The 16,720-nt window shown below is 41.3% G+C and overlaps 1 protein-coding gene across 2 annotated transcripts; it reads left to right on the top strand.

The window, feature by feature from the left end:
- The first annotated feature begins 12,982 nt into the window (after positions 1–12,982).
- Positions 12,983–16,008, top strand: LOC147454369 (pathogenesis-related thaumatin-like protein 3.5). Of its 2 annotated transcripts, none has more exons than XM_086516357.1 (4): positions 12,983–13,470; positions 13,600–14,072; positions 15,304–15,524; positions 15,666–16,008. In XM_086516357.1, the coding sequence occupies exons 1-4, from the start codon at positions 13,416–13,418 to the stop codon at positions 15,832–15,834; spliced, it is 918 nt and encodes a 305-aa protein (XP_086372483.1). In that variant the 5' UTR covers positions 12,983–13,415; the 3' UTR covers positions 15,835–16,008. The 2 variants fall into 2 exon arrangements, with proteins under 2 accessions (XP_086372483.1, XP_086372482.1); XM_086516356.1 differs by having other exon boundaries at positions 12,986–13,470; positions 15,663–16,008.
- The last annotated feature ends 712 nt before the right edge of the window (positions 16,009–16,720 follow it).

Genomic DNA, 16,720 nt, shown 5'->3' with positions numbered 1-16,720 from the left:
GATTTCAAAGGTATTGTGTTTATTCTCTGTGTATTAAAGTAGTTAGTTTTCTGTGTACAGTAAGTAGGAAGTAGATTAGTGAGAGTTAATAGAGTGTGTTAGTGTGTAACAGTAGGTGTATTAGTTAGAAGTAGGTAGATAGAGTGTGTGTGTGCTCTCGCGCAGGCCGCGGCGACCTTATCTTTTAAATAATAATAATAATAATAATAATTTAAAGGTAGGACCAGGATCGGGAATATCTCCCAGACCCAAGCCCAAGCTCACTCTCAGGCCTAGGCCTCAGTCTCCTTTAAAAAAAACGAATTTTAGCTTCACATGTAGCTAAAAATTGATTTTTTGAGGACCAACGGAACGTCAGATGCCCAAAAATTGTACTGTAAAGCACACGGCGACCCTCTAAGTGATATGCTCATTTCGAGCTATCACACACTTTAATCAAAAAAATCAAACATTAAAAAACATTTTTAAAAAACATTAAAAACGTAAAAAACACGAGTGAAAACGGACGCTTAAAAAAGGTAAGCGGTTAACCTTCGAGGTTATTCACCGACGTTTGTAGGGTGCCAAAAGCACATGCATCTGCGCTCTGGTCATGTGCTAGAGACGGAGCAACTAGAGAGAATTTCGACTTACGCGAGTTCTCAATATCCACCTACTTTAGGTTCTGGACCTACTTTAGGTTCTAGACCTACTTTAGGTTCTCAATATCCACCTACTTTAGGTTTTGGACCCTCGGCGGGGACCCAAGGTAGTATAAACCAAGACCTGAACATAGCGGCTAGTGACTCTTTCTCTGACTACGACGTCATGGAGGGTTTCCCAATGCCTAATCCCGATAGCTCGAGCCAAGACATGCATGCCATGGGTCCTCGGTCCGAGCCGAGCGTGCTTAGCCGCCTGAAGGAAACCTTTAGTAGAACCACTCACTCATAACATGGAGCTAATGATGTAAATGAGGGGGGTGGGGAAGTAAATTCTCCATTCGTGACAAACGTAGACCCTATACCGTTAGAGAATGTACATGTGAATACTTCATTTACTGCACCTCTAGACACTTCAGAGTTATTTTCCTCCGAGGTCATATTACCCGATGGTAGAAGCCTTGCCGAAGTGCAAGAGGGTGAGCGATATATCCTTGCAGCGAGGGAAAAGGAAGTCGAGAGCTTACGCAAGGCGGAGCAATGAAGAGAGTTAAAAGCGAAAGCTTCTATGTCAATATCCTTGCTAAGAGAGCAATCAAGTGCTCCTGATTTAGCAACCACTAAAGGGCAACCTCTAGAAAGCAACATTGCATCTAGCTCAAAGGACACCCCTAACACCTCAATCCTAGATGGAGCGTTCTTAAATAAGAACTGGGAGTACGAACTACAAACAGAAACTCTAAACGACCTATACACAGGTCACACCTATCATGTGGGTTGGTTAGATGTCCTACAATCCACAATGGGTGCTACTAGTGTGGAGGATCAACAACAAAGAGTTTGTGAGGTCATCCATAGGGTCATTGAGTTAGAGAGACAGAACAAGGGGATCAACATGCCTTCAACGGGTCTCATGAGATTCCTGGATACAGGGAAGGCTAAACAACCCACCTTATCGCAAATGGAGACTCCCTTGGTAAGTCCGATGGATCCCCCATATGTTGTTTTGCCAGGGGTTTCAGTGCAATCTGAGCCCACAAGTGATAGCTTCACCTTTCCAAGTCTAGCTCATCTTTCCCGTGATGACACCACGGCTACCATGCCTACCCCAATGATGGGCATGCCGAGAAACATGCCATGGACCTCATTTGTTAGTAAAGCACCACTACATGGTAGCTCAATGCCTGCAACAGTACCTACAAGTGTGTACCAATCGTATGCACCTATGGGTCATCACACTCATGTAGTCCCTACCCCTTCCATTGTTTCAACTACCTATGCTCCACAACCACAATACACAAGTTCTTATGTTCATGGGACTATACCGGCTATCATTAGCATGTCACATCCGACGTCTGCTATGCCTAGGGCCACCCATATGAACTATGGACCACCACATGGCACAACATTGTACCCAACGTGGAACCCAAGGGTTTCCTATGCGCCAAGCCCAATGCCAATACCTACTCCACATGTAGTCTTTGGAGCGCTTTCACCCACGGTGCCTGCTCATTTAGGTGACTTGGCAACATTTGCTCAAGCTATTGGTTGATCTATCGCTGAGAATATGCGTAACACGCCTGATAGAGACCCTAAAAGTAAGGAAGTACAAATAGCCAAGCTCACACAAAAATTTAGAACACAATGACCTACATAAGAGCAATGCTTTAAGCCTAACCTTAAGTGGAAAGGCTGGGGATTGGTATAGAACCCTAAGGGTGGAAGAAAAAACGATTTACCCTACTCTTAGGAGACTGTTCTTAAAAGAATACATACAAGAGGGAGTGCTTTGGGGTGTAGCCTCTCAGCTCCAGAAAGCCCAACGAGAGGAAGGAGAGTCGGTGAGAGACTTTATAAGTCGCTTGAAGCATTTAAATTCTCGTTGTAATCCAAATGAGCGCTTCAACAATAACCAAATGCTTGATAGATTCATTAGGGGATTACGGCATGATGATATCTACAATGGCCTAGTCATTAGAGGTATCACCACTTGGGAAGCAGTCACCACCAATGCGATCCAATTGGAGGATAATTTAATGATTCAAGGAGAAAGAGTGTCTGTTGAGTCTAAATCTATTAGCTCGCAAGCATCACGGCATCAGCCAATGACCTTTAAGCCTATTGCTAAGGAGCCAAATATATCTGAGATGACTTTAGCAGATCTCACCAAGGCTATTCAAGAGAGTCTTAGAGACAATCATGCTCCGCAAAACAATCATATGTATCCAAGAAGGGAGCAGCAATGGTGCTCAGTATGCTATGGACCTCATAGTACCAGTGAATGCCCTACTTTTAGAGTAAAATTCAATGGGAACTGCAATGCATGTGGAAGGTATGGTCATCAAGCTAAGGATTGCATAGTATTTAAGCGCGCGATGGCCAATAGACCAACCTTAGCATGGACAGACACACCTCGAGTACCTGCATTGATGCCGGCCCCACCTCTTGAACAAACATCACAACATATGGTCCCTAGGGCCCAAAATGTTGTTCAAACAACACCTTTACCACCTCCAGTGCTAGGACCGCAAGCACCACATCCGAGAATCACTTCTGTGAATCAAGTGGGTTGTGAGTCATCTATTGCTTGTTGGGAAGGCGGTGAGGAAGATATAGATCCTAATATTTCCTATGGGATGGATGTGCTTGAAGAAAGTCCACAATACTACATGGAGGACTATTGGGGACAAGTCAAACCTGTATATCAAGTAGCTGCTCTTGCGGCAAGAGGCCAAAATATCAATTACACTGCTAAGAGACCACCTCTTCAATGCTATGAGTGTGGAGGTCCAATCGTGTAGCCGAGTGTCCTATTAGGCTACAAAAGAACGCGACACTAATGCAAACCAAATAAGCAAGCACGTCTACAATGCCTATACTCATGTGTAATCGATGTGGCATAGATCATTTGATTGCCCAATGTCCAAATAATCCAAATGCACCGAAGATCACGCCATTAAACTTGATTGAAGTTACCGAGGAGCCATCACAAAGTACACATGTGTTACCAGTAAACGTACTCACACGATCGATGCTCCAAAAACAAAATTATATTCTTGAGGAAAGAGACACGGCATCAATTGCCCAATCTCATAAAAAGAAGAAAACATGAAGAAAGAGAACGCAAAAAGCAGTGAAGTCAGACCCCAGTTCAAAGACCAACATAGGGATTGGTGATGACCCCGTATATATGAACAACGCTGAAGAGGATTTTGATTCAGGAGAAACCATGGAGACCAAAACAACCACTAAGATAGAAACCAACAAGGAAGATCTTCATGAGCCACAATGGCCAGGATCCAAGAAGAAGATAGGAACTTATCCCAACCCTACAGAGGAAATTGAGCGAGTCAAGCAATTAAGGAGTTTGGTAGAAGATACCCAAAGGGATCTAGAACCAGCACCTAGGAAGATCCAGATTACATACACCGTGTTCCGTACGCAACAACAACCTCACCACGTCCATAGACCCTTGGACATACCTAGTGTCATCCAAGAAGAAAGTGACTTAAAGTCATGGGAAAGTGGGCGTACTCACTTCTTGATGGAAAGAATGTTTACAGAGGGACTACCTGATCCTATCGAAGAAATGGAGATCCCATCTTCCCCACGTCAAGGGACTCAAGGCCAAAAGGTTCCGTTAAACATTGCCAAATTGATGGATTTCATGTCTTCAGAAGTTAGAACCACCATCATGTCCAAACTATATAAAGACCCCGAGCTAGTCTCAGCTCTTAGAGCCTTCCTCAATGGAGAACTGAAGTTTGGGCTACCACAATTTTCACAGATGGATGGAGCTGGGGAGATACCAATAGAGGAGGAACACTTAGATCCACAACCCAACCTAGATGAGAACCTTGTTATAGAAATACATGTTAACAAGTTGGGACAATACTTTGAGGGTGATGAATCCAATGCGACTATACCAATCACTACTAAGGGATTAACTATGAAGGGAATCCTTGATGGTGGCGTTGGGGTTAGCATTGTGACTAAAAATTGCTGAGAAACTATGGGAAGACCTCACCTTGCGACCACAACCATAGTAGTGAAGATGGCCAATCTATTGTTAAACCTATTGGGATGCTAGAAGATCTCAAGATCAAGGTCTTTGGACATAAAATACAAGTTATCGTCATAGTTATGGATTTCTCCAAACACACTATGGCATCGGAGATGATCTTAGGACGTCCTTTCATGAGGGAAGCAAAGATGGTGCATGACTGGTCTAAAAACCATGTCTACTTGCAGTTTCAAGATTCTGTCATTCGAGTGGATCTTGTTACTGGTCGAGCACATCCTCTAGGAAACAGGTTTATATTTGATCATAGATCTGACACCACATTTCACTCGGCCCCATTCCAGTATTGTTACACGTGTAAAGAGAAAACTGATGTTGGGGAAGATTCTCCTTATATGGATGTACTACCTGGAATGACTGAGTCGGACAATGTGGATTGGGTCCACCTAGCAGCAACCATAGACACTTGGGGAAACACGGGGACGACCTGGGTAACACCTGAGGGGGATGAAATGCTCGTACCCTTAAATATGCTACAAGCAATGCATATAGCTTCCGACAAGACTCATCCTAATGTAACGAAGAAAACATACAAGTGGGTCCCTAAAGCTTCTTTAGCGACCATAGCTAGTGCTAAAAAACGAAAGCCTTGTAAGAAACGTACCACTCGCTCCAAGAAAAGTAAGAAAATGTTGCGATGGATTCCTAAACGACTATTGGAAGCCCAAGGATACTATGAAGGAAATGATCAAATCTGGGTACCAAAATGTAGATTGTGTTCTTACTTGTCACCTGACCCATGTGAGCTCAATCATGTAGCTCCAAAACAAATTGACGATCGTGGAAAGAAAAAAATCACAGAACGCTACACACCCGCTCCAGAGCTAGTTTGGGTACCGAAGAAAGAACGATTTGTTCCACCTAGCTCAAGAAGAGGGGAGTCCCATGAAGCTTCTAGCTCATCATGTAATGCATCCATAGAGGTAAAAGCTTCTCCACATCCTCCACCTACAATAGTGGACCTCCATAAAGCTACAAAGGAATCCACACCTCCCAGTGTTCAAGAATCACCTGATGAACCACTTCAAGTTCGATCTTGGGAGAGTACCTTACCACCCTTGCAACTCGATGAGGCACCTAAGGTAATAGAAAACTATTGGCAAAAATCCCCACCTATTACCAACTGGAATAATTGGTTTCAAAGGGTGACAAGCTCATTTCAAACGGTATGATCTACCCAAGGAAGGGGGGAGTGTTGCTAACAGTTATCATTCACTTGCTTCCCTCTCAACCTTCCTCCCTGACCTCTTAATCTCCCAATCTTAGGGAATGTACATATAAAGCCTTATACTCACAAAAAACAAAAATAATAAAGAGCAAGAGCAATTAGCAAATGAGTATGCACAATAAAAGTCAAAACATTGACCCAGACCTACACATTCACATCCGGTACACTGAAACAAAGACCTATGTCATCAAACACCTTTGATCCTCATCACTCAAGTGATGGAGGGTAGGTAAGATTAGTACGATAGGAGTGTTTCTGTTTTAGAGTTGAGTGATTACCAAAGTTCTTTTTTCCCACTGATGTGCCTCCTAGAGGTATTCTTGTGTTTCATAGTGTGTACAGGAACATGTTGTTGTGGTTAGGATTTGGACCTTCATGGAATCTTTCTCTCATCCACTTTTCATATCAAGTGCGATCATCAACACAAACAGGTGTTTCTTGTCCATTAGCATTGCCCCTTATCTTTTTGCATCCATGTTTGTCTGCTTTGATTGTGATTGGTAGCATAATATTCAGCGCATTTGCTTAGTACCAAACATTTAATTCAATGTAATTTTTTGTCATAATCACTTGTCTAGGTTTAAAAATCAAGCAAGTTCGACTAAGCTAGTTTGACCAAGTTAGGTGTTAGAGATCTTCTCTTAATACCATGGGGAATGCCTTCCTAATAATCAATGGTTACTTAGGTTCTTAATCCGATTTAGACAGCATTGTGTGAAATGTACTAGGGCTTTGTAGTGGGCTTGACCCTATTGACCTTTAGCTTAAGTATTATAAAGGGAGTTTACTTGTGTGATGAGCCTGGGGAGGTGTATCAGTGTTATATGACCCCCCAAAGTTACAAAATTAAAATGCTGAAAATGAACAAACAAAAAATCAAAGTGCCACAATGTAAAATCTTAAGCTGGAAGAGAAATCTCAGCTTGATTGGGTACTTCACTCACATGTATCGCCTATGGTACTAGAGCCCTAGAGGTTCCTAGTGTGGGCGCTTTTCCTTGAAAAGCAAAAAACCCAAGGCATACAAAATAAGCACACACATCAAAATTGAATCACTATGAAAAGACTTTGGGGGGTCAAAGAAAAGGTAATCAGTCAGGCGATGATTTCATGAGAAATTCCTTTTATCGTCGCTTAACTACAAGGTCTTCTAAGTATAGCCTCTAGTCAGCCCTCGAACATGAAATACTTGGCTCTCGCGATTAAACAACTTAATTGACCATAGAAAATTAAGAAGCTTACCCATGGTATTAATAGTCGATCTCTAGTGCCTTTCGACCATTAAATTAACGACCCCATACTTGTTTAATTTTTTACCTTTACATCTGTTTATGCATTTGATTACATTGCAATTTAATGTTTATTGCTAACAAATTGTTTAAAATTTAGTTACCAATCAATTTGTCTGCCTAAAACTGTATATGCTTTTTAATCGCTTATGAGAATGCAATTACTGTGCCAATGTTGTTTGATTTTGCAGTGACTGAAGAAGGCCAAGGACATTCATCTCAAATGCTCTTCCACCTCGACGAACGAGCTTCAACTCAATAGCTTCCGAGGACGGAATCTACATCAGGAAGGGGAGCATGTTAACCCTCACGGCTCACGGACGCCCTATCACCTACGAGACGGACATTGTAACCTACGGCGGACATTGTATTATTTATTTGGTAGAGTCAAGTACCGGGCTTGTCGGTCCAATAGGAAAAGGGTAAAAGTGATCGAAGATGAGAGGCGCACTCTGACTGGAACATTCAAGGGATTAGTTGGCTAAGCATGGGCGCCCAAGTGTGAATGGGGTGAGCTCATATAAAAGTCAACTAAACCTAAAATTCACGCATTCTCTCATTTGTGCAATAGAAGAGTGCTCTTGCTTCATCTCCATCTTCTTCTTATTCATCTCCTTGTGTGTGTGTATGCGTGAGAGAGAGAGAGAGTGTGTGTATGTGATCGAGCATTGCGATGACAGCACGGCGGCGGCGAAGCGGCGGCTCCTTCTTCTTCGCGGCGAGGAATCCTCCAGGAAGCAAGCGTAGAGCGGTGAGTGACACACCATCGCCTTCTTTGAGCTTACTAGTTTAGGCTTGTTGTGTGCTTGGAGCCATTTCTGGCTCACACACGGTGTATCGGCAAGTTCCTTGCATTGACACGTGCGACATACGTGCACATCTCTCTAATAGATTAGCAAGATTTAATTAGCTTTAGGAAAGGACGTGTGTGTGTTCTCTTTTATCCTCATTTCTCTAGGGCGTTAGTCAAATTCAATTAGTTTTAAAAAGGATGTGTGTGTATTCTCTTTTACTCTAATCTTTTTAATGGATTAGTAAGATTCAATTAGCTTTAGAAAAGATATGTGTATATGTTTTCTCTTACTCTAATCCCTCTAAGTATACCTACTCTTTGTAGTTAGTACATCTTCACTATTAACTAATGCATAGTTAATTGAAAGTTAATACATAAGAGTACTCATCACACTCTTATTATGCATGATGAAATTCTCATTCACCAATTTTATTGTCAATTAAATTAATTAGTATTTTAAATAATACTAAAAATTGATTCAGTTTAAGTACAAAAATTTAAGTTAGAATTGAAGTAGAAATGTCATGCATAAAAGTAATGCATTTCTAAACTTTCACTTGTAGTTTACACACTTAATTTTGATTAATTAAGATTAGAATATATTTTGATATATAGAAATTAGATGTAGTACAACAACACTAAGTGTGAATCCGAGTTGGCGAGGGTTCAAAATTACAGACTCTCTTTAGAAAATTTTAGTAAAGTAATATTCAAGAAAAATAACAAGATTACTTATATGTAAAAATGACCTTAGATTTCAAGAAGATTACTAGGGAAATTGGCCAATTTAAAGTTCTAAGTGTATAACCTAAGTACAGTACGAAAAAAATTGCTCCAAAGCGTCCTCGAACCCAAGGTGCTAATGATCATGAATCTGGTACAAGTAACGGGGGAACTCTTGTGAAACATGCTATGTCTCCACCAATCAGATCAATCGAAGCTATGGTACATGTTAGTATTGCAGTTTCAAGTTATGCATCATTTCATATGCGAGACCATAGAAATATATTATTTACCTTATGAAAAGAAAACACGAACCGAAACCAGGGGGTTTAACCCCAAGAAACTCAGCATATGTTTGACAAGTAGGAAAGAATGTGTGGTTAAACTGATTGCTATAAGAAGAATGTTTGTCCAAAACCTTCTGTATGGTTTCTCTCAAGTCTCTCTACTTATTAGCGTTGGAATTATGTGGCAGTTGCCAAGGCGTGAGATGACGCCCAAGATGGCACCGCTGATGCTGTGGTGGGAGTACACCCAAATTAGCCCAGCTGGATACTATAGTTTTGTTTTGCCGTGGTGTGAGGATGACGTCCAGATTGGCACCGTTGCTGCTGTGTGCGGAAGTACATCCAGATTAGCACAACAAGTACTTGTCGAGCAGTATGGGACGCTCAGGATGACAAGGGTTGTTATAAACAATATATATACAGATCGGACATAATAGCGCCAGTAGAGATTCTTAAGTAAACTTAATCCAAGGGTTGATGGTTTAAAATTGGACGACTTCTTGTTTGACTATTGTTTGTAATACTGTTTGAAGGGTTGTTTTAACCAACGAGTATCATAAATAAAGTAAAGGAACATGTATGTTTAAACAGTGTGATAGTAATTAAATAACAAAAGAAGGGTGAGAGCGGTGTGGAAAGTGGGAGAATGATACCCTCATGGTATCATTCTATGGACGGGTGGACCTGATGAGTCGGGTAACTTTCCAACGCTAGAAACTGTTTTTTTATAGTCATAATCTTAAAAGAGACAAACCTTGGCGGCTGTGCTTCTAAAACATGGGGGGGAAAGCGCACAGGTTGGTCACTCTAAGATTTATACCTTTAGGTATAATTGATTATAGATAGTTTTTAGATAGTGTTATGGTTGTCACGCTCCACCATAGCGAGATAGGACCAATCCTTCACTAACGGTTCATGCCCGTGGTTGCATAGTAGCTAAGGCAATGTCCATTGGTTTTCCTTTCTCAGGATTGGAGACCTATCAAAGGTGTTCCGCTCCTCTCGACAAGGGACAGAGACCTCACATTAGAGAGGTGGATTTGTATGCCAGTGATGGTGATGTCACATTTACCTCTAGCATTCCTCTTGCTTAGATTTCTTCAAGAGGTGGCACTTATTCCGGTTGGTTGCTCGATGAGGGTGTAGCTTTCTATGTCACACCACATTAAGAGTGGCTTAGTACTTTCTCTAGTGGGAGATTCGATCAAGTGCACTTGGCCAATGGTTCGATGTTTGACATTGCAGGAGCAAGAGATGTATGCTTATCATTGCTTAGTGATGCATCATGTACACTTTGAGATGTGTGTTATGTTGCTCTGTTGAGACAGAGTTTGATCTCAGTGGGACATTTAGCAAATTATGCGTGTCAAATATTGCTTAGAGAGCAATTTTGTGAATGCATTACAGATCGATAGTGATTGCACGGAGAGCCTGGAGTGGCTTGGTCTACCTGATGCATGTATCGAGGCAGTTCGGTCTTGATTGTGTTTCACACATGTCAGCGAGAGATGAGGCGATTCTCTTTCATGAATCTCCATATTTTTTTGCATGGCAAGACACGAGAGGTTTATCCTCTTAAGACACAGATGCCTCCTACTACAGAGATGGATGATATGGATGTTTTTTATATACTCATGCTAGAAGTTGATATGCTTATGTTAGGACATGTAAATCTAGTCCCTATGGACTAGTGGAAGTTGGCCCTCTAGGAGTCAGAGTTGACACATCCATATGTATCTAGTCATGATGGTGATAATGCAGATAATGCAGAGGTGGCTAGGTTGTTGCATAGCTTTCGTCAGCCTTCGAGAGTCTCATGTACGACCATTAGTATTGAGACCCAAGATAGCAACTATCTATAGTGGGAGCGTTTGCTATTGAGGTTGTCAGTCGAGCAATGACTCGCACTAGCATGATGCATCATGGAGCTATGCACCTATCATTATGGGATATTTAGGATATGCATGTGCATTCTAGCAGAGATGCACACTTTCGCACATCGCTATAGCTTTTTATACGATGGCATGCATGTACTTTGAGAGAGCCAGTGGGTGTAGCTTGAGAGAGTCTCTCACCTACCATTGTATTTTCTTTAGGTCCTATAGTGGATCCACTTATCGACACACTCGCTTTTAAATGGGAGGTTGTTGGGGTAAAGGTGGTGTGCTTTACCCCATGCCAAATATAGTGTTCGGCTACCTAGTTAGCTCCACCCATACACGATCTCTTCTTCTCCTTCCTCCCTCTCAAACCCATGCATCCGCACACACGCTCTTTCACAACAAAGAGCCCTCTTAGCTATTCATATACACCTCCTCAATTATTCCACGTATTGTGGGTTCTACCCTCCCAAGAGGGTGTCATCGGAGCTCTGCCTACCTCTCCTTATCCAAAGTAACACTCCTATAAATTACCTGTGGTTCTATTCAACCAACCCTCATCTAATCCTGGTGGCCATTTTCTGTTTGACTGTCACCCAACTCTCAATATGCCACAACTCTTTGCCCCTAACTTCTCACTCGCTTCATCCTTCAGCTATGTAGTAGCGATAGCCATGAGATCCACGACCCCTGTAACTTTTTTGGTGTCGTGGCTTTGTCAGCTTCAACTACCTCTCCGTTCCTTCTAAGCTGATCCACATTTCCAAAGCTCTTGCTATGTCTGCCAAGCTTTGTGTTCCATTTTGGGGGGAGAGAGAGAGAGAGAGAGAGAGAGAGAGAGAGAGAGAGAGAGAGACTCCTGCCTACAAGTATCGTGGAGTACTATGGCCAGAGCTATTGAGTCTTGGAGATGAAGCTGAGGGAGAAAAAGAGAAAGTTCCCATATCTATGCAAGCCTCATCGCAACGTCTACCAAAAAAGATAAGAAAAAACCAATTGCATAATGTAATTTGACAATGTCACCAAGAAGTGCATTTTCTCACATGTGGTTACCGGATCCCCTTCGCCATTATCTTACAGGTGTAGAAGGGTGTTTTCAATTAATAAACTTACCCATGAATCAAAGTTCTCTAAAGAGAAACCAATCAATTCATACACAACCTCTCCAATAACCACCAGATTCGCATCAACAAAACGAAGAAAAAGGTCCAATTTTGACATTGGCTCTAAAGCCTTACAAGTACGTAGAGCTTTACATCAAGACAAGAAACAAAGGCTTCAATTTCAAGAACCATGTGTCCCAAAACTTATACAAGTTACAACAACACATTGCACAATACAACAAATCAATAGAGCAATAACTCTTTGATGGTGACACTTTTGCATCATTTTGCAACCTCTCCTCTGAGGCCTTTTCCAGAACAAAAAAATTGATCAATTCATAGGCATGACCTTGGCTCAAGCATGTTTCATGCCCAAATATTAGGAGGGGAAGAGAAGGTTAACATTTCAATATTTGGTTGCCCTGTCTTGCCAAAAGGAATATCTCATGAGTCTTCGCGCCTTTTCCAATGCAGAAGAAGCCTTCGTCCCCTTCTCCGGTGTGGTGGCACGCCGCGTGATTGTTTGTGTGTGTGTGTGTGTGTGTGTGTGTGTGTGTGTGTGTGAGAGAGAGAGAGAGAGAGAGAGAGAGAGGGGAAAGAAAGGAGGTTTTCATAGGTTGTTATGGTTTAAAATAAAGCTTGGTGGACCGTGGTGTGGGAACGTCGTGCTTGGCTCCAGTGTGATGGGGGGTGGTTGTTTAAAGGTGAGTGTTGCAAGGTGGGTTCGTGGCCAACGTCAAAGGCCCCATTTTTAAATGTTGAAAGGATGCTCTAATTGGAATAGAAATAAGATAGCTATTGTGGGCGTGAGGATTTTGGGTAGTCATGTAGTTGAGCCATAGCTTTTGAAGCTTATATAGGCCTATATTAGGGGCCAAGTCAAACTTGGATCGGATAAGGATCAAACCTTAATTCATTCACAAGTTTTAGATGGTTAGAACCTCTCTTTGCCATATAAATTAACAAGCTAAGGGTTGGGAGCGCTCTCTCTCTTCTCTCTCTCTCTCTCTCTGCCCCACATTCTGTGAGTTCACACTCTCTCTTTCTCAACAACATATATACAGATTTGCAGATTTTTTTCGGGTTCTCTCTCCCCCCCTTTCTTTACTCCAGCCTGCTTCTCATTAATCTTACTTCAGGCTTCATACTCCTGAAGTCTCTCGCTCTCTCTCTCTCTCTCTCTCTCTCTCTCTCTCTCTCTCTCTGTGGCTCTCGGCCAACTCCAACAGCCACAATGTATAGTGAAGCTCTCCATTGTTCCCACTCTAGTCTGTGCATTACCTCACCCTACTAACATGCATATAAGAACCACACACACACACACACACGCTTACACACAGAGGTAGAGAGAGACGAAATAGGGAGAGTATACGCTCAGGGCGCAAGGCGGATGGCATTCAAGAATGTGATCGGTGCCTGGCTTCTCCTCTCCTGCATGACGTGCAGTAAGTATAGAGAGAGAGAGAGAGAGAGAGAGAGAGAGTTGCCTGTGTGCGTATGTGAAAGAGAGAGATTGTGTTTGTGTGTATAAAATGCAATGCTTCTCTCTCTAAACTCTTTTTTATTGTCCCTAGGGGTCTATGCCACCACCTTCGTGGTTGTCAACAAATGCGTCTACACAATTTGGCCCGGTATCCTCTCTAATGCGGGCGTTCCCCTTCTAGCCAATGGAGGTTTCACACTATTGCCAGGCCAATCCTCCACCCTTCAACCCCCTTCCGGGTGGGCAGGCCGCTTATGGGGCCGGACAGGTTGCAACTTTGCAAGCAATGGCATTGGTGTATGCGAGTCTGCAGATTGCGGTGGGAAATTGGAATGCCAAGGTGCAGGCGCCACTCCTCCGGCTACTTTGATCGAGTTCACACTAGAAGGCACCGCCGGAGCCACCCAAGATTATTATGATGTTAGCCTAGTCGATGGATACAATGTACCAGTTGCAGTGACCCCTACGGATGGCGGTAGCAGTACTTGCGGTGTCGCAAGTTGTAGTGTAAATATCAACTCCAATTGCCCAGCTAGCTTGCAAGTAGTGGACGATGGAGGCCAGGTAAGCTTATGGCAACCAAAAATTTCGAGCATTCATTTTTTGTATGGAGAAAAGGATTTATCTCTTCCTAATTCTTTCTTTTCTAAAGTTATGCTTTTTTGTTGTCATTCCCTTTGTCTTGTTGGTTAGTTGGCATCCCCATTAGGGTAAAGGAGCCATATTAGAGACACCAAGCTTAAAACTCCTGGTCTTTGGGGGGATTTTGCAAATCTAATCATTTTCTAGATTTGGTTTGAAAAGCCGTGTTAAGTGATACCAAGATTGGTATTTTTCAGATTTTGTCTGAGTGGTTTAGTTTAGAGAATTCATTTTTTGAGGCTTTGTGAAAGATTAGAGACACTCAAGCCCTAGTTATGGTACACTTCTGAACAAATGACAAGATGACACATAAGCATATTTCCAACCATATTCCAAAAATTTGTCTCTAAATTAGGGGTGTATCCGTTCGGCTAATGGTGCATGTCTCACAATTGGCTCCTCTACCTTCTCTATCCTTGCTAAGGAATCAAGTAGTTGTCTTGACAGTTTTTCTCTTTTATTCAACAAATCTTTGTCCTTCATTAAAATTAGTATGCACAATTATAATCTGATACAAGTTTCATAGGTTAACAATTTTTTGTCAATTTAATATGTCATAGATGAATTATAAACTCAAACATAGAAGATTGAAAAGAAACAAATTATGCACTTCATTTATCGACAAAGGTTTAAAAGGATGGTTATTTAGAGGAAGAAGCTGTCTTAATTTGGCAATACAAAGCTTGTATGCAAAATTTAGCACAATTAGCTAGCTACACTCAACTATGTGCCACAATCCACTTCAACCATCATCCGGTACTAAAATATCAATTGTATATTTGGATAATTGCATGAAACTATGCATTGACTCTACGTGCCACATCTTAGCAAGCCATAAATGCATAAAATGATCCGGGTATTTCATACTTTTGGTATGTGTGCTACGTTGATCGTTCAAAGATGGCCATTTGAGCATTAGCCCATGATGGACAATGGGATGTGCTATTATACCTTCTACAAGTGTAACGATGGTCTTTCAAGGAGAGTATGATGTCGACAAAAGATCGGTTTTAAAGCTACCCAAGCAACAATATTGTTGTGCTCAAAATTTATAAATCTTGTTCAATTGTTGTAACCAAGTCTTGATACTTTGTCTTTTGGTAGATTCTTGACAAACAGACTTAGTTGATCAACTTTGTTGATGTTTTTGAAGGTGGTGTCTTGTAAAAGTGCATGCCTAGCATTTCAAACCTCTCAATATTGTTGTGATGGAGCTTATGCAAGCCCTACAACTTGCACGCCCACAACTTACTCAGAATTCTTCAAAGCCGCTTGTCCTGATGCTTATAGCTATGCCTATGATGATCCTACTAGCATCTTCACGTGCTCCTCCTCCCAGTATGTCATTACCTTTTGCCCAACCTCAACGAACAGGTAAAACATCAGTCTTTCATAGAGTAGAACATTTCTAATATAAATCTGAACAAAACTAATCATTCCAAACAAGACCACAAAAATGTATAGACATATTATTTATTATCTATAGTTGAAAACTTTTTTTTTCTTATGTAGTAGTCAAAAGACTTCAAGTGTAGTCGTACCAGCAAACAGCACGGGAGGCACAACGATTTTGAACTCGAGAGAAATGAACGGATGGAATGGGAGTACACACAGTATGCCCTCTATAAGGATCATCATAATTTCTATTTGGCTAGCATTCAGATTTCTTACATGGGACAAATAGGCTTCCCATGGTACATGAGCCTACAACAACAAATTCAAACCATATTGGTTCATATTGGCATTCTACTTTTGAGAAGAGAGACACTGGGGCAAGTTATCCCACAAAACTCCATTTGTTCCCCTTGAAAAAATCTCTCTCATAGCATTTTTTTAAACTTAGGCTTTGCAAATATTATATTTTCTCGTAATGGTTATTCCCTTCATTAGTAGAACCATTTAAGATGAAGCCTACTTAATATTTCGATTGCTACAAATTTGCAATCCCACATCGCTCCCTATCATTTCGACAAAGTGAAGGCTTCTTTTTTAGGATCTTTATTCTTGTACTGTACATAGAACCTTATAGGGTTAACATATGCAAGGATAAAGTTCCTTATTATTTCTTAAACACATTCAAATACACACCCTCATTGCTATATTTGCAAAATGAAAGCCCAATCAGCTACTTTTAATACATGGAAATCTTCTTAACAATGAAGTTTCTCTTGTGATGAATGCATGAGGGGTTTTTTAAGGTAATGTGTAGAATTTTTCTATGTAGAAGAACATAAAAATGATATCTTGCTTACAATATGTGAAAACTAAAACGTGATTTCTACTGGCACATCAAGCATTTTGGAGGTCATTTGTAAGGCCTTGTGTAAAAGAGGAAGATGTGCCTTGGTATGAGAACATTCGAAGGTACTCATGGCTCTAGCAACTTTAAGTCTTTGAGATTGGACCCTAAATGGATATCTAGCATTGATATTAGAAGGATCTATTGAATTGCAATTTTTTTAATCCTTTGCAACTTCATATACATCACAAAAGTGCTTAACACTAGTCTTATATTTGGGGCACACATATGGCCCATTCTCAATTTTAGTCATATCAACCTTATATGTTTA

This window comes from Adiantum capillus-veneris, chromosome 7 (genome assembly GCF_014529385.1).
Source record: "Adiantum capillus-veneris isolate H3 chromosome 7, ASM1452938v2, whole genome shotgun sequence".
Lineage (NCBI taxonomy): Eukaryota > Viridiplantae > Streptophyta > Polypodiopsida > Polypodiales > Pteridaceae > Adiantum > Adiantum capillus-veneris.
The sequence above is the reverse complement of the archived record's forward strand: the minus strand, read 5'-3'. Positions and strand labels throughout refer to the sequence as shown.

Bases quoted from the DNA above. Each gene is read 5' to 3' on its own strand.
- LOC147454369 (XM_086516356.1), top strand. From the start codon at position 13,416: ATGGCATTCAAGAATGTGATCGGTGCCTGGCTTCTCCTCTCCTGCATG. The intron at 13,471-13,599 runs GTAAGTATAGAG...TATTGTCCCTAG, and splicing joins CCTCTCCTGCATGACGTGCA to GGGTCTATGCCACCACCTTC. The intron at 15,525-15,662 runs GTAAAACATCAG...TTTCTTATGTAG, and splicing joins TGCCCAACCTCAACGAACAG to TAGTCAAAAGACTTCAAGTG.